Consider the following 22796-nt stretch of genomic DNA (forward strand, 5'->3'; position numbering starts at 1 on the left):
TTTCTGACTTGGGGTACATTTCATTGGCTCAACTGCTCCAGGGCATGGACCCTAATCGGGCAACACCCTGAAGGAGGCCATGGATTGGGAAGCCCTGGCTGCTGCCCCACTGATTTTTCTGGGTGCTTGGTCCTGTGAAGAAGTGCTGGGGCCAGCGGTGGAGGGGTAGGGAGGGAGCATGGTAGGTCTTGGTTACTCAACAAAAAGTGCCTCCATTCTAAGGAGAAAAAAAAATCCGCTGTTCAAGACATTTACTGAAATAAAAAAAAATTTTTTTAATTTTTTTTTCTATCTTCAATTCATCTATGGTAAGGATGGCCCTGAAGCCTGTTATTAAACCCAAACCATGGAGTACCAGAACCTCATTCCCCTCTAGTCTCTGAAAAACAGGGCCCCATGTGCAGAGGCATCCTACAGCTCTTGCATGGGTCACCCCCCCAACCCTGGCCGGAGCTCTGCCTGCTATAAAAGAAGGGACCATTCTGTTCTGCTCAGAGGAGCAGCTCCCAGAAACCCGGAGGCCCCCTCCCCCCACCAAGAAGGTTCCCTATTCAAAGTTATGAGCTTCTCAGCTTGCAGAGCCCTTCTCCATGCAGGATTTGATCCACACAACAGCACTGCACTGAAAAATTCATTCTCACTGCGGTAACAAACAAACCCCACAATGTCAATGGTTTCACACAATAATGAAGCTCCTTTCTTGCTCTCATGGCAGATGAGCGGGGGTGTTCCTGGATGGTAGGTGGACTTCCCTGTGGTGACTGAGGACCCCAGGCTCCTTGAACATTGTGGCTTTGCTCTCCACTAGGACTCTAGACCTCCAAAAGATGGATAGAGAGCAAATGGAGAAAGCATCACTGTCTCTTAAGGACACATAGCATTTTAACTCAAGTTCCATTGGGCAGGACAGGCCACATGTCCTGCCACATGCACCCACCTAGGTGCAAGGGAGAGTGGGAAATGGAATTTCTGATTGGGCAACCGCTATTTAACAACTTAACAATAGGGCAGTGGAGACAAGAATTTTGAGGACAGCCAGTGTTTGCTGTGACACCCTGACAGGTGGGTGTTATTACTGACCAGGAACCTGAGGCTCAGTGCAGAGAGGCGACTTGCTCAAGGTCACACAACTCGTTCCATGATGACAAACTGGGTGTTCACTTTCCCAGCAACTTGCCCTGCACCATACTCATCAGCCAGCCCATGGCTTTGAATTTTAGAAAGTACCTTTAAGCCTTCACATCTGTGTGTTGCTTTATTTTGCAAAGCAGTTTTAACTTGAGAGCCTCACTTCATCCTCAAAATGTCCTAGCAAAGGAGGTGGGAAACAAATGATCTCCATTTTACAGGTAAAGAAATAGCAAGCTCAACTCTGAAGAAAAGTGAAAAGCCCAAGGTTACAGACACTGCGATCCTTCCAAATGAGAGATTCTGTTTCTCTTCCTCCTGAGTTTTCAATATCCATGAAAAGAGTTGCTCTGTGGGTCTCACAGGATGATGAAAAGGGAAGTCCATATTCTGTAGCCAGTCCGTCTTGTGCATAGTATAGGTATTATTCAAACTTTTGTCTCTTAGCAGGTGATCTCCGAGTGAACACCTCCAGTATCATCACTATTCCAATCTGTGTGACCCCAAGGGTGGCCTCTTGCCAGTCTGTGTGGCACCATGAGTGTGCACACCCCTGTGTGTGATGCCAGAGGTGTCCACATCTCAGTGCATGACCCCAGGAATATCCGAATCTTCATCTATGTAACCCTTGGAGTATTCACACCTCTATCTATGTAACCCCGGTGTTGTCCACAACCCAGTCTGAGTGACTCCGTAAGTGTCCCAACTCTCATCTCTGTGGCCCCATAAGTACCCACACCTTCTTTATGTGACCTTACAGTTGTCCACACCTTAGCCTGTCTGAGCTCAAGAGTGCTACATCCCATTCTGTATCATCCCAGGGCTACTCACATCCCAGTCTGAGTGACCCCAAAAGTATTCAGTCCCCAGTCAGTGTGACCTCAGGTGTGTCTTCATTCAAGTCTATTTGACTCTGACAATGTCCACACCCCAGTTTGACTACGATAGTGTCCACACCCTAGTCAATCTGACCCCAGAAGTGTCCACATCCCAGTCTGTGTGACCCCAAAAGTATTCATTCTCCAGTGCGTGTGATTTCAGGAGTGTCCACTCTCCAGTGTGTGTGACTTTTGAAATATCTAAAACCTCTTCCGAGTAACCCTATGGTTGTCCACACCATAGCCTGTGTGACCGCAGGAACATTCATACTCTGTGTGACACCAAGATTATCAACACCCCGTCTCTGTGACCCCAGGGTGTCTACACAACAGTCTGTGTGATCCCAAGGATATGCACACAATAATTGCATAATGGTAAGTGCTTGGGTCTACCACTCCTACATACCCTCTGTGAGTGTGACTCGTGAGGGACCGTTCATGCCTAAATTGAATGGATCATCTTGCCCCTAGCTCCCTCCAACACCATTAAGTGGTTTCTTCTATTCCTATTTCCCTTTGCTTTCACCAGCGGACCATTCCATTTCAGCCTCCTACAACCACACACACACACACACACACACACACACACACGCACATTCCTCCCCCAAATGAACCATCCCAGCCCTAGCTTCTGCAACTCTTGTAGAGAGCAAAGGCCAAGCCATCCAGCCTCCTGCTGCAGAGAGCCTACCCTCCAAGAGTAGTGGAGAGGAAACTAATGAATGCACCACTGATGGAAGTAAAACTTTCCAGGACTGTGTAGAGCACCTACAGAAGTAAAAAATAGACAATCTTCACCCCCAACCCCACTGGAACGTCAGCTCCACATGGGCAGGGACACTTGTCTACCTTGTTCCCTGATGCCTCCGCAGCACCTAGAACACTGGGCAAATAATATGTGTTCATAAATAAACCGTTTGACTCTTCCGACTGTAACATGCACCCATGTGCAGAGAGAGAGCTGTGTGCACAGGATGGTAGGAGCAAACCACCCAGAAAAACCTGTGAATGTCCATTTATAGCCAGTGTTGGAGGATAAAATGAGTGATGGGGGTTCATGTATACCACAGAGCACCCACTGGACATGATACAGAATGAATGGGACCTGTGTGTACCTATGTGGAGGGGGCCTTCTACAGGACACGCTGTTAACCTGGAAAAACAGGTGGGAGCTGCTTATGGTGACTGTGTGTGCGCACAGTTTTGTTAGTGCAGAGAAAAGTGTTTGGAAGGAAACGCTAGAAGCTGCCCCTAGTGGTCATTTTTGGAGAGCGGCAGTGGGGGTGAGAGTGACCTATGGAGTCCATTTACTGATGTATTGTTGGAACCTTTTGTACAAAACCTATATCCATGTATTATTTACGTAGCTCTTCAGAAAACAAAATCATATGCTAAAAAAATATCCACACCACAGAGCATTTGTGTATGGGGGGTATCTGGAATGTGTCTAGGAGTAAGAATCTCAAACTTACATGCCCCAGGGGTCACGCAGGGGACCCAAACGAGAGACGGGGACTCAGCTCAGAGTCAGGCAAACAGCCAAATGGGCTGATGAATGTTTCCTGACTTTCAGCAATGGAGGCTGGGGGTGGGGTAAGGAAGGGGAAGACTCCAGAGCTCACACCCCCAAAGAATTCAGAAACATCACAGCCTGGGACACCAGACTCTTGATAGCTTAGAGATCTTGGCTCCGAAGGAGACCCATAAGACAGAGACATCGCACTCTAACTCAAACAGCTCATAACTGCACACCCTGGACACAGACCTCTCAAATATACGAAGATATACCCCTAGATAGATCAGAAGTCTGCCAACCTACAATAAAGTAGTTCCCAATACTTCAGAATAGGGTTTTTTATTTCTGTGTTCTTAAGAAGTAACCCTCAAGCAACTGTCTAAGATACTCCAATGGTCCCACCTCGTCCGGAGCAAGGGAGAATGAAGAAAATCAAAGACACAAGGGAAAGATTAGTCCAAATATTAATGGACCACAACTACCACAGCCTCCACCAGACTAAGTCCAGCACAGCTAGATGGTGCCCGGCTACCACCACTGACTGCTCTGACAGGATCACGATAGAGGGTCCCGGACAGAGCTGGAGAAAAATGTAGAACAAAATTCTAACTCACAAAAAGAGACCAGACTTAGTGTTCCGACGGACTGGAGAAACCCCCAAGAGTATGGCCTCCGGACACCCTTTTAGCTCAGTAATGAAGTCACTCCCAAGGTTCACCCTTCAGCCAAGGATTAGACAGGCCCATAAAACAAAAGGAGACTAAATGGGCACACCAGCCCAGCAGCAAGGACAAGAAGGCAGGAAGGGACAGGAAAGCTGGTAATGGGGAACCCAAGGTCAAGAAGGGAAGAGTGTTGACATGTCATGGGGTTGGCAACCAATGTCACAAAATAATATGTGTACTAATTGTTTAACGAGAAGCTAGTTTTTTCTGTAAACCTTCATCTAAATCACAGAAAAAGTATTCCTCGCACATATACCTTAAGCTTTTTACTTTCTACAGCCCTGACTTTTATGTCAGAGTCTGTACTTGCACTGCCTACCTGTGTCACCAGCAGCAGTCCTCAGCTCAAGGCCCTCCCATTCCTGCCCCTTGATCTCTGGGCGCTGGGCCAGAGGGTTGCCTGGAAGCCCCAGGGCAAGGGCAGCCTCTTCCCCCAGCTCTGTCCCCTCCATGCTGTGCCGTGTGACCTCCAGGCTGCCAGCCAGGATGTGGGGCAGGACTTCAGAGAAACAGGTGAATGGGGTGGTAACTGGTGGCCTGGGGTGCCAAGGCTGGGGATCCCCTGGCCAAGGTCTGGTAACCTATTTCCCTCTTCTTGGAACCCTGGTGGCGTAGTCAGTCGTTAAGAGTTCTGCTGCTAACCAAAAAGGTAGGAAGTTCGAATCCACCAGCCGCTCCTTGGAAACCCTATGGGGCAGTTCTACTCTGTCCTATAGGGTCACTATGAGTCAAAATTGACTCAATGGCAGCAAGTTTGTTTTTTTTTTCGTGGGTCCTCCTATTGTACTGGCATCCATTTTCCCCCTTTCCTCTTTCTTCCTCTTGCCATACAAGCAGAGGGCAACAGAGGAACATGGAAAGGCCCTACGCTGACAGCCTGAGGGCCGGGTCGGATGTAAACATGTTTGCAGACTTGTGCCTGGGCTAAGGGCAGGTGCTCCCTCAAGGTGCTTCAGGGGAAATCAGTTCAGCCAGGGACAGGTGGACAGACACAAAGATGGCTCATGGAGGGTGTTCCTGAGGCTGTCATGATGGAGTCATGTGGAATCCCAGTGCTGACTTTGGAGTTTGCCCAAAGAATTCCAGGGGCCCGTGGCACTCCAAAGCGGACTTTGAAGAGGGCTTTGCAGGAAGATAGACACTTTCCCTGTATGGAGGAGGCAGAATAAGGGAGGGCATCGTGTTCTGGGCACTCTGACTATACCTATTTAATAGGGTTGATATGAAGAATAAAATGGATTATATTTTATAGTGTTTAGAACAGGACTTGGCACACAGTAAACAGTATATGATGGCAACGTCTTGATAATCTTTTTATAAACCAGACTCCCTAATGTCGCCTCCAAGACCGCATGATGTGGCCCCTGCCTTCTTCTCCAGCTCGTCACTCACCCTTGGATTCTAAGTTACGCTGGCCCTCTTCCTGTTCCTTAAAAGAGCCACCCCCGCTTATCCTTGAGATCTGGGCTGGATGCAGGGTCTAGGGAGTTGCTCAGAGCAGGCAGGGTATTGAATAACAGGAGGAAGAGGCGGAGTTTATTTCCAATACACTGTGAAAATGGAGGAGAGGGAAGCAGCTCAAGCAGTGCTTAGATGAAATGTATAGCTCTATATGCATAGAGGGGGAGAAAAGCTGAAAATCAATGACCTGAGCTTCCATGTAAAGAAGCTGGAAAAGAAACAGCAAAGTGAACCCTAAGAAAGTAGAAGGAAGACAACTATAAAGATAAAATCAGAAAATGGTGAAATAGGAAGCAAACATACAATAGAGAAAATCAACAATGTCAAAAGTTGAGGCAAACAGAACATATCTGCAGTTTGCATGCAGCCCTAGAAGTGCCAATTTGCAGTCCATGGTGAACTGCAGTCCCCTTTCTGTTGTTAAGATTTGGGGGGTTAGTGTATAATGGATGTTAAAACATTACTGAAAACATAAGGAGATGGAATGTCCTTAAAAGGACTTCTCTCTGGGAGAGGAATACATGTGGATGGAAAGACAAGTTTGGTGGGTGTTGGTACTTGCTCAAATAACAGTAAGTAAACTGTCTTTTTTTTTAAACTGTCTTTTAACAAAAAAGGTGTTTCTTTAAAAAATTTAGTAATATTAATGATTTCTATTTTTGCTCAAATAATTAAAAGAGAAAATATAAATTACCAATATCAAGAATGAAAAAACAAAAAGCCAAACCCATTACCGTTGAGTCAATTCCGACTCATAGCGATCCTATAGGACAGAGTAGAACTTCCTCTTAGGGTTTCCAAGGAGTGCCTGGTGGGTTTGAACTGCCGATCTTACGGTTAGCAGCTGAGCTCTTAATCACTGTGCCACCAGGGCTCCCCAAGAATGAGAGGTGGATGCTATTACAGATCCTACACACATTAAAAGGATAATTTTTTTATGTACTACTTTATTTCGATGGAGTCCAAATGTCAGTCGTTTTCTCACCCCACTGCTTCTGTGTCCAGGTAGATCCTCTGCACCCACAAGGACAGCAGAACCCAACAATATTGCTAATACCTCCTCCAATCATGTAAATAAAATAACAGTATTTTTTTGGCTGGGGCTTAGTGAAATAAATTATTTAGAATGTAATGGTTTGAATGGAATTGAATAGAAAACAGTGGAATAGGATAGGATAAAATAGAATAGAATAGAACAGCCAGACTTTACTTTGTGGCAGACACTGGGTCTAATTGTTGTAGAGGATATTCATCCATTGAATACATATTATTGAACATCTGCTAGTTATTTGGAGGCAGTGGGGAACAAAGCAGAAAGAAATCTTTTGAAGCTTATACTGTAATCATGGAGACAGATATTAGCATTGCAAAAGCCCTGAGGCTGATGATACAAGAATAACACTTTTAAGGAACAGGCCAAAGGGTAATACTGTGGCTTGGAGTTCAAGAGCAATGAATGAGGCTGTAGAGACTGGGGGTTGGGGTAAAGAGTCTAGTTTTTAACAAAATGACCATGACATCATCATCATAATAGTTAAACCTTTTATAGCATTTGCTATGTGTCAGGAATTGTTCTAAGCCCGTAAAAAATACAGCACTTTTTAGAATATTTGCAACAATCTTATAAGATACGTATAAAATTATGTCCATTTTTCAGAGGGGAAACCAAAGCACAGAAAGATTAATTAAATGTTATTCTGGCTCCAGAGTCTGTTCTCTTAACTCTAATAATCTACTGCCTATAGTGCCAGACCACAGAAGCCTTAGAATCTTGTAATGTAAATATACAAATTACTAACAAATGCAAGTCACGAAATACAAGAGGAACATCTGATGAGGAGTGTGCTGAGGGCAGAAAAAGGGGTAGGGGAGAGGCACACCCTCTCACTGGATGTTGAGATGAACCTGTAAATACACATGCCCAGAAACATTTTCATCTGAGATGCTCCCTTCTTGTCCTGTCCTCTGTGATCATAGCTGCAGAGTGGTAAAGAAGGAGCTGGGTTAAATTTGGCCAATGGAGGGCTTGTACTCATAGGGTTGGGTCTCCTTTGTATCTTGTCGTTTCTTGGAAAAGAGATGGATTCCAGCTTGGGGAACACAAGGGAGGGTTGGTCCTGATCTCCACTCCCCTTATCTTCGCCCCATCCCTCTGGAAGGAGAAATAGAACAAAAAAACAGTGGAGACACATGGACTCTTGTGAATCCACACATGTGCAATAAGACTTTACCAAAGTGTTCTCCAAGGACTTTTCCTTTGAAATAGGGGTGAGGAGAAAGTGTAGTAATTGGGGAGTTAAGGGGAGGTGAGAAGGAAACGTGATAGTAACCAGTGGCAATGTGGTCTCTTCTATATATACATATATATATATATTTTTTTTTTAGTTGTGGAGAGACAACAGTCAGACTCCTCCCCCATGTCTTATTCATAGACTTGACCACATCGTGATGACAGTGAAGAGTATCAAAGACACCACCATGTTTTATTCCAAGATCCTGGGCATGGAGGTTGTGACTTTCAAGGTAATCATTTCCCCAAATGCCAAATTGTGGTGGAATAAAAGTTGATTATAGCACTTTAAAAAATAATCTACCTTCAAAACAAAAACACAGGAAATCTGAGAGAAAAGATAAAACAGGATTAATGGAGGAGATTCCAAACTTTGAATAATAGGAATTCCAGAGAGAGAAAAAGAAAAGGAGAAAATTATTGTAGAAATAATGCAAGAAAACTTTCCAGTTTTTATATGGAAAGAGTTAACTGAATATCCAGCACATTGACACTTAGATATTTCCTTATGAAATTATAGAACAGCAAAGTGAAAAAGAAAATCCTAGGAGTCTCCAGAAAGATTAAAAAGAAAAGTGGCTTAACTACAAAGGAAAAAGAAACACACAGACATCAGATTTCTCAAGAGTTACACCAGAGACCAGGAGACAGTAGAACAACACCTTCAAGATTCTGAGTGGAAAAAAAATCAACTTAGAATTCTATGCCCAACCAAACTATTAATCAAAGGTGAGTGTGGAATTAAGGTATTCTTAGACATAAAAAGACTCAGAAACTTTTCCCACTTGATTTGAAAATTACTTGAGGGTATGCTGCATCAAAATGAGTGATTAAGCCAGGAATAAGGAAGACATGAAATGCAGGATACAGTGGATTCCAAGAGGAAGATCCCAGAAAGATAACAATCAGTCCAATTTGGAACAAGAGGGGGAAAAAAAAAGGTCCCAGGAGAGAGGGATCCAAGGAAAAAAAGAGAATTCCAGATATTGAATACTACCTTTGAGAATTCATAACAACCTAAAAAGTGATAAATGCAGAGAGAGAAAAAAAAAGTAATTAGAAATTATACATTTAAAAAGCTATTTATTTTGGATACCAAAATGAAATATAACCAGAGAATACATTGTGTGATATACAATATTTTCATAGTCATGATAATTTAAATAGTATTTCTTGATTTGAATTTTAAAACTCAACTATAGGGAAAACTTAATTATGGTTAAAGAGCAACATGAAACTCCTGGTTTCAAGGTGACAGACTGAGCACATGCTGACGTCTCCCTCTCCTGCACCAAAGTGATGGGAATTGGATAAAAAGAAATAGTAAATTCATTCACTTAGGGACAGTTAGATGCAAGAAGGAGAACTCCCCGTAGACCAGAAACTGTGAGGAATCAGATGGAAAATGACTCAAAGGGAGCTATAGACTCAGAGGAAGATACAGCTTTGCAAAGTAAAATTTTGCTTCAGAAGATGGTGTTCATAGCTAGGGAAAGAATACCCCCAGATAGGCAGTGACATCTTAGAGAAACAGGTTGTATAACCAGAAACCCTCAAGTTGCCCTGCCTGTGAGCTAAATGATCTCTCCTGCACCCACTGAAAATAGTGTAAGTTATAGCACTAACTCTTCACTCTCCTACAGTCTAACAGGGAATCCCAAGTACAAAGATTATCCCATGTTCAAGAATAACCAAACATGCAAGGAAAACCAATACAATGAAAGACAGAAAAAAGTCAACAAATGAAAATTCAACCAGAAGAAACAGTGCTAATAAAACAATCATAATATAGCTTTATACTTATACTTGAGGAAGAATTAATAAAATAATCATAATAGAACCTTATTAAGAGTATATTTATTAATATTATTTAGAATTTATAATTAATTATGATTTATAATTAAACTATGTATTTACTACTCTTGGAGTGGTGATAGAGGATATAGAAGGCATGGGTCCATAAAACCAGAATATGCAGTTTTAAAAAAAGGACCAGTTAGCGATCTTAGAAATAAAAATATGTGTTAATTAAAAAAAAAATTTTATTGTACTTTTTTTTTAGTGAAGGTTTACAGAGCAAACTAGTTTCTCATTAAACAATTAATACAGATATTGTTTCATGACATTGGTTGCCAACCTCACAACATGCCAACACTATCCTTTTCTCCCACTCTCCCTTGGGTTCTCCATTACCAGCTTTCCTGTCCCCTCCTGCCTTCTCATCCTTGCCCCTGGGCTGGTGTGCCCATTTAGTCTTGTTTTGTTTTATGGGCCTGTCTAATCTTTGGCTGAAACCTGACCCTCAGGAGTAATTTCATTACTGAGTTATAAGGGTGTCTGGGGGCCACATATGCTAATTTTTTAAAAACAGCTGATAAAGTAAATTAATTAAATGAAAGATTAGGCCAAGGAACTCTACCAGAATATGGAACAAATAATAAAGAAATGGAAAGTGTAAAATAAAACTTAAGCCATGGAGAATGGACACAGAAGTTCCTATATATAGTAAAGAAGAGTTCTAGACAAAGATAATAAACAGAATAAAGGGACAAATTGAACAATAAATAAAATAAAACTGAACAAATAATGGTTGGTAATTTTTCAAAACTGGAAAAATATATGTCTAAGATTGCAAGGGCCCATGGAATGGCAAAAAAGTTAAAAAATTTATAACTGACTTGGAAAACTAGGCAGAAAAAACAGTACTATGCAACATCAGACTGCATGTATACCCAGCAATGTGGAAGAGTCTTAAGATCATGCTGAGTGAAAAATTAAAAAACAGAATCAGGTCTACAGAATGGTACCATTTATCACACATGCACAGAAAACAATAATACATATTTTACAATAACTTATGGAAACCAAAGAACGCAGATCAAACACATTATAATGGTTGCCTAAGGTGGGGACAGGAATGGAGAATGGAGATAAAAAGAATAAATGAATAAATAAGAGAGGAGATTTGCATGGACCAATGATGATAATGATGCATATGTAGCCTCAATTTTCTGTACTCTCACACATTGAAGTGGAATTTCAGAACATTTAGGCTCAAGAAAAAAAAAATCCTAAAAGCTGCAGGAGCGGGGCATGTATGTATCATCTACAGAAGAATGAAAAACAGATTAGCATCATACTTCTTATCAGCAATACCAGATTCAGGAAGACAATGAAGCAACATAGTTAAAGGCCTGTAGGAAAATAACCTGCAACCTCAGCCAATTATTGTAATTGCTGTCAAATAAGTTGTACACCTGTAAAAAGTTGAATTGGCCAAAGTTGTGTGACAGATATATTTAGAACAATGACCAAAAAATAAAAATAAAAAAAGAATAGCTTCTGAGGCTACTTATGTACAGCCAAAAACCTCATGGGATTTGGTTCCTTGGTTTGGAGGTTTAGGGTCATGGCTTCATGAGACATCTGTTAATTGCCCTAATAATGTGTCTAGTGTTTCTGCTCTACTGCCTACATTGTTGCATAGTGTCTGGGATCTTAAAACCTTGCAAGCTGCCGTTGAAGGCACGGCAATTAGTCTCTATTCACCTGGAGCAACAGAGGAAGAAGGAGAGTCAGGAATAGGAGGAGGATATGGAATGGTGGCTAATTGCCTCCGTGAACAACTGCCTTCTTTGCCATGAGACCAAAAGAACTGGACGGTGCCCAGCAACCATTGCTGAACGTTTTGATCAAATATTCTACAGAATATTTGAATCTGATCAAAAGGGGAAAATTCAAAACAGAATTCTAATTCTCATGCAATCAGATTTCCTGGAGACATGGAGGCTGGTTGAACCCCTGAAACTATTAACCTGAGATAGTCTTTAAACCACAAACCAAAAATATCCCCTGAAGACTTCTTAAAACCTAACAATAGTCTAGCTTAACTAGTATCGAATGTCTGCCTTGAGCATTATGCTCTTTTAAGAACTATCTATATGGGATCAAACTGACAACAGAAACCCCAAAGAATAGATAGGAACCTTAGAGAGCAATGAATTTATGTTAACGGAGGAGGAACAACTCAGAAAGGGCAGATGAGAATGGTTGCACAATGTGAAGAATGTAATCAATGTCACTGAATTGTACATGTAGAAATTGTTGGATTGGTGTATGTTTTGTTGCGTGTTTTCTCAACAGCAAAAAAATAAATAAATAAATAAAAACTTCTAAAACTAGAATTCTATACCTAGCCAAACTAGAATTCAAGTGTAAAAGTGAAATAAAGTAATTTTCAGACAGAATGGATGTGGTATCAATCATGATGATATAAAAGAAGGAAATATAAAAATTATAAAATACATGACAGAAATTGAGAGGTACAGGAGAGGGAGGAGGCATGAAGAGAAGGATAGCAGGGCTGATGAGAGATACTATCTGTAGTTGATCGATCAAAAAATAAAGATGCAAGTGGTTATTTAAAAATCATAAAGAAACCAAAAATGATGATAGAATTCTGTTTGGAGCTGTAGTAGTGTGGATGAGCTACATTCTCATTTATCATAGCAGGGACATGATTTTTAAAAAATCCAGTTACCATCAAGTCAATCCCAACTCATAGGGACGCCGTGTTGTCAGTGTAAAACTGTGCTCCATAGGGTTTTCAATGGACTTAGGCTACGTCCATCAGCAGAGCATGTTAACCCTTTGCATGTTAACCCAGAGACTCTAAGGGAGATAATAAAGTTGCTATACTAAGAAATAGTGGCTCATCAATGAGTTCAGAGGCAAGTAGGAGAAAACTCAACTAACAGTGGGTTACATAAGGATTTTATTTTTCTTTCATTTAACAACCATTCCAGAGGTAGGTAGTCAGGGTTTGAGCAGTGGCTGGGAAGAAGGAAGTAAATGGGCAAAAAGTGCCATCTCAGTGAAGCAGGGAGGTTCCCAGAAGTCTCATCAGCAACCTCTACTTACATCTTATTGTCCAGTCCATCTTACATGGCCTCTTTTCTCTACAAGGAATGCTGGGAAATGTAGTTTTTAAATCTGGGCACACAGTTGGCCCGTTAAAATTTGGGTGGTGTTTACAAGAAAAGGAGTCCTGGTGAGGCAATGGTTAAAGCACTCGGCTGGTAACCAAAAGGTCTCCGAGGGAGAAAGATGTGGCAGTCTGCATTTGTAAAGATTACAGCCTTGGAAACCCTGTTCTTACAGGGTCGCTGTGAGTCAGAATCGACTCAATGGCAATGGGTTATAAGAAAATGTATATTTGGTAGGCAAATTGCTGTCTCAGCCACGGATGGTATAAACATATTATTTGGAAAGATAGAAATAATTTCCAGAAGAAATAAAACTACACACCCACACACACATATATGTATATATATATATTCCAAACAACCCAGTATACATATTTAAGTTAAAAGTAGTAGTCTTTACAAAATGAGACCTTGGTAAGGCAAGAGGCTTTTGTTTTCATTAAAAGTCCCATTCCATTTTTTTGTTGTTAACCTTGTTGGATTAGGTAGGGGAGCTTTAGCTCCAACTCATCTTGGGGGATTGAGTTTTAGGTTGCTTTCTCTCCCCAAATAGGGAAACCGGAAAGCATTATGTTTTGGAGACCAGAAATTTAACCTTCATGAGGTGGGAAAGGAATTTGAACCCAAAGCTGCTCGCCCGGTTCCTGGCTCCCTGGACATATGCCTGATCACAGAGATGCCTGTGGAGGAAATGGTCCAACACCTCAAGGTGAGTGGAACTTCCATTGTTTTTGAGGAGGCTACTGCAGATGCAGTGAGAACAGAAGCATGACCCAGGGAGGTCTTCCGCAAACTTCAGACATAACATGTTTCATCACATCAAGATAATGCCTGTACACAATTATTTACTTGTAATTTTTATTAACATCATTTTTCATGTAAACAAATGTATTTAAAAAGGAAACGTTACGTTCCTCGTAAAAAAAATTACAGCTAAATTCTTTTCGCATAAATAAATTTGTATAAAAAGAAAATGTTCAATCAACTAAATGAAAAACTAGTATATCTTGCCATAAAAGAACCAAACCCACTGCCATCAAGTCGATTCTGACTCATAGCGACCCTGCAAGACAGGGTAAAACTGCCCCATAGGGTTTCCAAGGCTGTAAGCTTTACGGAAGCAGACTGCCACATCTTTCTCGCACGGAGCGGCTGGTGGGTTTGAACCGCCGACCTTTTGACTAGCAGCCAAGCATTTAACTACTGCACCACCAGGGCTCCTTGCCATAAAGGAAAGGTAACTATGAAAAGAAACATTATAAATACATAACAAAGCCAAAAATAGGCATCAAGTGTTAGAGAGGTGTTAGAGACGTATTAGCACCACATGGAAACCTTCCTAACTGTGTGACTCAATAGCATTCGATGTTGTGTCTAAGCACCATGTAACATCATCTTCTAGTGAGTCGCGAAGGAGCTCTGGTCGTGCAGTGGTAAAGCGCTCGGCTACTAACCAAAAGGTTAGCCTTTGAGTCCACCAGCAGCTCTGGGTGAGAGAGATGTGGCAGTCTGCTTCCGTAAAGATTAACCCGTTTCCGTCGAGTCAATTCTGACTCACAGCGACCCATTGGGACAGAGTAGAACTGCCCCATAGGGTTTCCAAGGAGCAGGTGGTGGATTTGAACTGCCAACCTTTTTGTTAGCAGCTCAGCTCTTAACCACAGCCTTGGAAACCCTATGGGGGCAGTTCTACTGTGTCCTATAGGCACTATGAGTCGCAATCGACTCAATGGCAGTGGATTAGTGAGTCACGGCGACTCACACTCCGTGCAGAATTACAGTAAAATCTGCATCTGAGGAAAAAAAAAGAAAAAACATAACAATGTCATTAGGTTCTAGCCACTTAAGTTTTCTAAACTCTCTGGGCTTGACATTACAAAGGGAGATTTAACAAGTATTAAGGAGGTGCTAGAGGAGCCCTAGTGGCGCCGTGGTTAAGCGCTCAGCTGCTAACTGAAAGGTGGGCCATTGAAACCCACCAGCTACTGGGAAGGGGGGAGAGATGTGGCAGTCCACTTCTGTAAGATTACAGCCTTGGAAACCCTGTGGGGCAGTTCTACTCTGTCCCACAGGGTTGCTATAAGTTGCTACGCACTTATAATTTCTGATTTTCTGTTATTTAACTTGGTATCCCTGTAACAATTAAAATAAGTTCATGTAAAGAGGGTGCTGGTTTCCCTTTTGGGAACACAGATGAGGTCTTGAATATATTCTGTGCAGGTAACATGGACACCTTTGGACAGTATCAGTGAAAAAGACTGGTTTGGAAATAAAATGGATAACGCATGGGGATTAAGAGAATGGACTTTGACCCAGACTACCTTGGTTTGAATTTTGGCTTTGCCACTTACTAGATAATGCTAGGTACTATTATCATCACCATTTTACAGATGAGGAAACTGAGATACAGAGCAGTTAAGCACTCTGCCCAGGGTCATACAGCTGGTAAGCAGCTGGAGCAGAATGTTGTTGGTGTTGGGTGCCATCAAGCTGGTTCTGACTCATAGCGACCCCACATACAACAGAACGAAATGCTGCCCAGTCCTGCACCATCCTCACAATTGTTGCTATGCTTGGGCCCATTGTTGCAGCCACTGTGTCAATCCGTCTCGTTGAGGGTCTTCCTCTTTTCCACTGACCCTCTACGTTACCAAGCATGATGTCCTTCTCAAGGGACTGGTCCCTCCTGACAACGTCTCCAAAGCATGTGAAACGAAATCTCGCCATCCTCGCTTTTAAGGACCATTCTGGCAAAATGAGGGAGGCGAAATGGTAGGAGTTGAGGTCAGGAAGATACAGGAGTTTTATAGGATTGTCTAGGCCACTGTAAAGAATTAAATTTTGGTTTCATACATGAACTGTGACGGATGACTTTTGTTTTCTCCTCTCACTTCAGGCTTGTGATGTCCCTATCGAGGAAGGTCCAGTGCCCAGAACAGGGGCAAAAGGGCCCATTATGTCCATCTATTTCCGAGACCCTGACAGAAACCTGATTGAGGTGTCCAACTATATCTCCTCATGATTCAGACTGTCCCTTCTCCATTCTGTTCCCCGTGATGCTGCCCTCTCCTTTCCTTCCTGCAAAACCTTGCCCACCCTCACAGATCTCAAAAGACTGAGGATTTAAATACTTCACACCTCCTGCTAGGAGGTCCTGGGATGGGTTTGGGACCAAACCTACACGTCTGAATGTCCTACATCCAAGCTTCCTCAATAAATTAATAACCTCTCAATTAATATGAGTTCTTTATTATTGTTTCTGAGCTATGTATGGGTCTTCATTCAAGGTGTGAGGTCTCAGATCTGTTTGGGGATGAGTGACCAGGGTGTGACATCTCTGAGGACCAAATCCAGGGTCATCTCATTCACTTGGAATTCAAGGCCCCTGACTGATTTCTCCTTGTCAGTGAACCCATTCTTTTTCATCCTTTTCAAACTTGCTTCACCCCTTCAGGTGCTGCTTGCTGTTTCTGCCACCCCATAGGCCTCACTGAACCCCAAGTTCTCTATAACTCACATCAGACCTTCAAGGGCCAGCCCAGATGATAATACCTCCTCATGGAAAGCCTTCTCTGGTCTCACTCCCGGATATTTAGCACTTTCTACCTTAGCGTCTGTCAGGTCCAGACTTGTCTCACTTTGAGGCCCAGCTCCTGACCAAGTAGGTGGTCAAGTTCCCTCTGTTTCTGTCCCCACTACCACAACACCATCACTCATTCAGTCAACTAACAAACATATATTGAGCACCTACTGTGGGCTAGGCCCTTTTCCAGGCTTTGGGGAGAAAGTGTGTTGAACAAAAAAAGATAAGTGTATCTATGTTTGTAGAGCTGCCATTCTAGTGGAAGAGATAGAGAATAAATTGTTGTTGTTGTTGTTAGGTGCTGTCGAGTCGGTTCCGACTTATAGTGACCCTATGCACAACAGAACGAAACACTGCCCGGTTCTGTGCCATCCTTACAATCGTTGCTATGCTTGAGCTATTTGTTGCAGCCACTGTGTCAATCCACCTCGTTGAGGGTCTTCCTCTTTTCTGCTGACCCTGTACTCTGCCAAGCATGATGTCCTTCTCCAGAGACTGATCCCTCCTGACAACACGTCTGAAGTATGTAAGACGCAGTTTCGCCATCCTTGCCTCTAAGGAGCATTCTGGCCGCACTTCTTCCAAGACAGATTTGTTCGTTCTTTTGGCAGTCCATGGCATACTCAATACCATGGTATACTCAAAACTCTGACACACACCTTTCCTGACTTTAAACCAATCAGTATCCCCTTGTTCTGTCCGAACAACTGCCTCTTGATCTATGTAAAGATTCCTCATGAGCACAATTAAGTGTTCTGGAATTCCCATTCTTCGCAGTGTTATCTGTAGTTTGTTATGATCCACACAGTTGAATGCCTTTCCATAGTCAATAAAACACAGGTAAACATCCTTCTGGTATTCTCTGCTTTCAGCCAGGATCCATCTGATATCAGCAATGATATCCCTGGTTCCACGTCCTCTTCTGAAACCACCCTGAATTTCTGGCAGTTCCCTGTCGATATACTGCTGCAGCCATTTTTGAATGATCTTCAGCAAAATTTTGCTTGCGTGTGATATTAATGATATTGTTCTATAATTTCCACATTCGGTTAGATCACCTTTCTTGGGAATAGGCATAAATATAGATCTCTTCCAGTCAGTTGGCCAGGAAGCTGTCTTCCATATTTCTTGGCATAGACGAGTGAGTACCTCCAGCGCTGCATCTGTTTGTTGAAACATCTCAATTGATATTCCATCAATTCCTGGAGCCTTGTTTATCGCCAATGCCTTCAGAGCAGCTTGGACTTCTTCCTTCAGTACCATCAGTTCCTGATCATATGCCACCTCTTGAAATGGTTGAATATCGACTAATTCTTTTTGGTATAATGACCCTGTGTATTCCTCCCATCTTCTTTTGATGCTTTCTGCATCATTTAATATTTTCCCCATGGAATCCTTCACTATTGAAACTCGAGGCTTGAATTTTTTCTTCAGTTCTTTCAGCTTGAGAAACGCCAAGCATGTTCTTCCCTTTTGGTTTTCTATGTCCAGCTCTTTGCACATGTCATTATAATACTTTACTTTGTCTTCTCGAGAGGCCCTTTGAAATCTTCTGTTCAGTTCTTCTACTTCATCAATTCTTCCTTTTGCTTTAGCTGCTCGACACTTAAGAGCAAGTTTCAGAGTCCCCTCTGACATCCATCTTGGTCTTTTCTTTCTTTCCTGTATTTTCAGTGACCTCTTGCTTTCTTCATGGATGATGTCCTTGATGTTATTCCACAACTCGTCTGGTCTTTGTTCACTAGTGTTCAATGCATCAAATCTATTCTTGAGATGGTCTCTAAATTCAGGTGGGATATACTCAAGGTCGTATTTTGGCTCTTGTGGACTTGCTCTGATTTTCTTCCGTTTCAGCCCCTGGTCTTGTTTTGACTGATGATATTGAGCTTTTCCATTGTCTCTTTCCACAGATGTAGTCAATTGGATTTCTGTGTGTTCTGTCTGGCGAGGTCCACGTGTATAGTCGCCATTTATGTTGGTGAAAGAAGGTATTCGCAATGAAGTCGTTGGTCTTGCAAAATTCTATCATTCGATCTCCGTCATTGTTTCTATCACCAATGCCATATTTTCCAACTACTGATCCTTTGTCTTTGTTTCCAACTTTCGCATTCCAATCGCGAGTAATTATCAAAGCATCTTGATTGCATGTTCGATCAATTTCAGACTGCAGCAGCTGATAAAAATCTTCTATTTCTTCATCTTTGGCCCTAGTGGTTGGTGCATAAATTTGAATAATAGTCTTATTAACTGGTCTTCCTTGTAAAAACCCAGAGGCGTATGGATATTATCCTATCACTGACAGCGTTGTACTTCAGGATACATCTTGAAACGCTCTTTTTGACGCTGAATGCAGCACCATTCCTCTTCGAGTTGTCATTCCCAGCATAGTAGACTATATGATTGTCCAATTCAAAATGGCCAATACCAGTCCATTTCAGCTCACTAAGGCCTAGGATATTGATGTTTATGCGTTCCATTTCATTTTTGATGATTTCCAATTTTCGTAGATTTATACTTCATACATTCCAGGTTCTAATTATTAAATAGAAATAAATAAGATATTGAGTATGTTGTTGTTAGCTGCCATTGAGTCATGGGATCCCCATACACAATGGAAGGAAATGCTGTTCCGTCCCCATGATCAGTTGGGGATGGGACCATCGTGATCCACAGGTTTTTTTTTTTTAATAATATTTTATTGTGTTTTCGGTGAAGGTTTACACAGCAGTTTAGATTCCCATTCAACAATTTCTACAGAAGTTAATCAGTGACATTGGTTACATTCTTCACAATGTATGAACCCTCTCATTATTTCTGTTCTGATTGTTCCATTATCCATAGGATTTTCATTGGCTGATTTTCTGAAATGGATTGCTAGGCCTTTCTTTCTAGTCCATTTTAGTCTGGAAGATCCACTGAAACTTGTTCAGCATTATAGCAACACACAAGCCTCCAATGACAATGGGTGGTGGCTGGGCTTCAGGTGCATTGGCCATCAATTGAACCTCCCACGGAAGACAAGATTTCTACCACTGAACCACCACTGAGCCATTATTAAGTATGTTAACCCGTTGCCGTCGAGTTGATTCTGACTAATAGAGACCCACTATGACAGAGTAGAACTGCCCCATAGAGTTTCCAAGGAGAGCCTGGTGGATTAGTACTGCCGAACTTCTGGTCAGCAGACCTAGCTCTTAACCACTACACCACCAGGGTTTCCATTTTAGAGGATGATAAATGGAGAAAAAGAAAACATGGAAAAAAGGGAATGCAGATAAAAATTGCTGGAGCCATTTACAATGTTTAATGGGATAAACGGCCAGGGAAAGAGAGCCTCACTGCACAGTAGAAACTTGAGCACAGACCTGATGAGGGAGCCACACAGATATCTGGAGGAAGAGCAGACCAGGCAGAGGGATCAGCCAGTGCAGAGGCCCTGAAGTATGAATGTGCCTGGTGTGTGTGAGGAACAGCAAGGAGGTCAGTGTGGTTGCGGCAGAGTGAGTGAGGGGGAGAGGAGTAGGAGATAGGGTCAGAGAGTGGCAGGGGACAGATTGTGTAGGGCCTTCTGGACCATGGTGAGGACTTTACTCTGAGTGAGGGAGTAGCCACAGGAACATTTTGAGCAGAGAGGAGTGTGACCTGACTTAGATTGTAACAGGGTCCCTCTGGCTGATGTGAGGAGAATGGACTGCAGGGGTGAGGGTGGAAGCAGAGGGACCAGTGAGGAGGAGGCTACTGAGTGGTCCAAGAGAGCAATAACAACAGTAACAAGGAAATTGATGAGAAGTGGTCATATTCCAGAGATATTTTGAAGACAGAAACTGGATGAGATCACCAAGACAGAAGATGTCAGCTAGAGACATTTAGAGTTCTGAAACAAGAGGAGGAGCCAGCAAATGAGATAGGGAAGGAGGAAAGAATTTCTGAGTGAATAAGTGATGGGTGAAGGAGATTGTATGAGAATCTCTTGAAAGAGACCCTAGCTTTGTGGTCTCTAAACAGTCCATGGAGGGTGGCTCAGCCAGGCAATATGAGCGAACCTCCAGGGAGCCCCAAAAGTGCTGGGAAAGTTCATTGGCCTACTAACATGTTTGGTGCTTCTGTTCTACCTCCTAGTTCTTTGCATAGTGCCTAGGTCTTAAAAACTTGCAAGCAATTATCCAAGGCTCAACAACTGGTCTCTTTGCCTGGAACAACAGAGGAAGAAGGAGAGTCAGGAATAGGAGGACGAGATGAACAAGTGCCTCCTTTGCCATGAGACCAGAAGAACTGAATGATGCTTGGCTACCATTACTGAACATTTTGATCAAAGATTTTATAGAAGAATCCTGATCAAAAGGGGGAAAATGCAGAACAGAATTTCAAAATCTCATGGAATCCAGAATTTCTGGATCCGTGGAGGCTGGATGAACTTCCAAAACTATCATCCTGAGATAATCTTTGAACCTTAAACCAAAAAATGTCCCTTAGGTCTTCTTAAAACCAAACAAAAGTTTAGCTTAACTAGTAAAAATTACTGCCTTCAGCATTATACTCTTTTAAGAACTATCTATATGGGATCAAATTGACAACAGCAACTGGAAAGAATAGATAGGAACCTTAGGTGGTAGCGATTTTATGTTAATGGGGGAAGAACAACTGAGAAAAGGAGGGTGAGAATGACTGTACAACTCGAAGAATGTAATCAATGTCACTGAATTGTACATGTAGAAACTTGAATTGGTTTATTTTTTGCTGTGTATATTCTCAACAACAACAAAATAAAATAGTTATTTTTTTTAAAGTGCTGGAAAGAGAGTAAGTGTGAGGATATGAGTTTCAGCATGTGAAAGGCTTTCCCTGGTGGCGTAGTGGTTAAGTGCTATGGCTGCTAACCAAAGGGTCGGCAGTTCGAATCCACCAGGCACTCCTTAGAAACTCTATGGGGCAGTTCTACTCTGTCCTATAGGGTCACTATGAGTTGGAATCAACTCAACGGCACTGGGTTTGGTTTTTGTTTTTTTATAGCGGGTTTGCTACCTATTTTTTAAAGATAGCTTGCCTTGGACTCAGCAGTTATATATCTGGAAATAGATTATTTATGGAAGGATGGGTGGATGGGTAGATGGATGGATGAATAAACCTGTGGGCAGATGGGTGAATGAATGGACAACTGGGTGGAGGGGTGGATGGATGAATTACAGACTGATGCTTCCTGGCCCCTAGAGAAACTCCTTCACATGTGTGTGCACAACCATTGCTGTCAAGTCTATTCCAACTCATAGGGACCTTATAGGACAGAGTAGAACTGCCCCACAGGGTTTCCAAGGAGTGCTTGGTGGATTCAAACTGCTGACCTTTTGGTTAGCAGCCCAGCTCTTAACCACTGTGCCACCAGGCCTCTCGTGTATGCACAGAGAGGAATATGGGTTTGTAAATTGTAGATTTGCTTTAATAGGAAAAAATTTAAAAAATCAAATGCCCAATTAGCAGATGAAGGGTTAAACCAACTGTTTAACAAACTGTTCCACGGAATAATACTCAGCAATAAAAAGGAATGAACTTATGAGGTCAGTATTACCCTAATACCAAAACCAGACAAAGATATCACAAGATAAGAAAACCACAGATCAATGTCTCTTATGAATATAGATGTGAAAATCTTCAACAAAATACTAGCAAGCTGAATCCAGCAACATATTAAAAAGATCATACACCATGACCAAGTGGGATTTATCCAAGAAATGAAAGGTTAATGTCATAGTTAGAATTGTGTCCCCCCCGCCAAAATATGTGTTGAAATCCTAATCCTTGCACCTATAAATATAACCCTGTTTAGAAGTAGGGGTTTTCTTTTGTTACGTTAGTGAGGTCAAACCAGAGTAGGGTGGGTCCTAAAGATAATCATTTCTGAGTTATAAAAGGAGAATAGACACAGAGACACACACAGCGGGGCAGATGGATGCCAAGGAACATGAAGGAATGTCAAAGATCACCTGCAGTCACCAGAAACTAAGAGAGATGCTCACAAAAGGAATTGACGTGGCTGAGGCTCTGATTTGAACTTTTGGCCTCCAGAACTGTGAGAAAATAAATTTATGTTTTTTAAAGCCACCCACTTGTGGCATTTCTGCTAACAGCAGCACCAGCAAACTAAGACAAAGGAAAATCAATCAATATATAATGTACCATTTTAATAAAGGACATGATCATTTCAATAGATGCAGAAAAAAAAACATCTAACAAAA

At 42.1% G+C, this 22796-nt stretch overlaps 1 protein-coding gene across 1 annotated transcript; it reads left to right on the forward strand.

The window, feature by feature from the left end:
• The first annotated feature begins 1665 nt into the window (after positions 1-1665).
• On the forward strand, positions 1666-16612 carry GLOD5 (glyoxalase domain containing 5). Its single transcript, XM_064278432.1, has 4 exons — positions 1666-1749; positions 8094-8231; positions 13537-13692; positions 15880-16612. Exons 1-4 carry the CDS (start codon positions 1666-1668, stop codon positions 16003-16005), a joined length of 504 nt encoding a protein of 167 aa, XP_064134502.1. The 3' UTR covers positions 16006-16612.
• Positions 16613-22796: the final 6184 nt, after the last annotated feature.

This window comes from Loxodonta africana, chromosome X (genome assembly GCF_030014295.1).
Source record: "Loxodonta africana isolate mLoxAfr1 chromosome X, mLoxAfr1.hap2, whole genome shotgun sequence".
Classification (NCBI taxonomy): domain Eukaryota; kingdom Metazoa; phylum Chordata; class Mammalia; order Proboscidea; family Elephantidae; genus Loxodonta; species Loxodonta africana.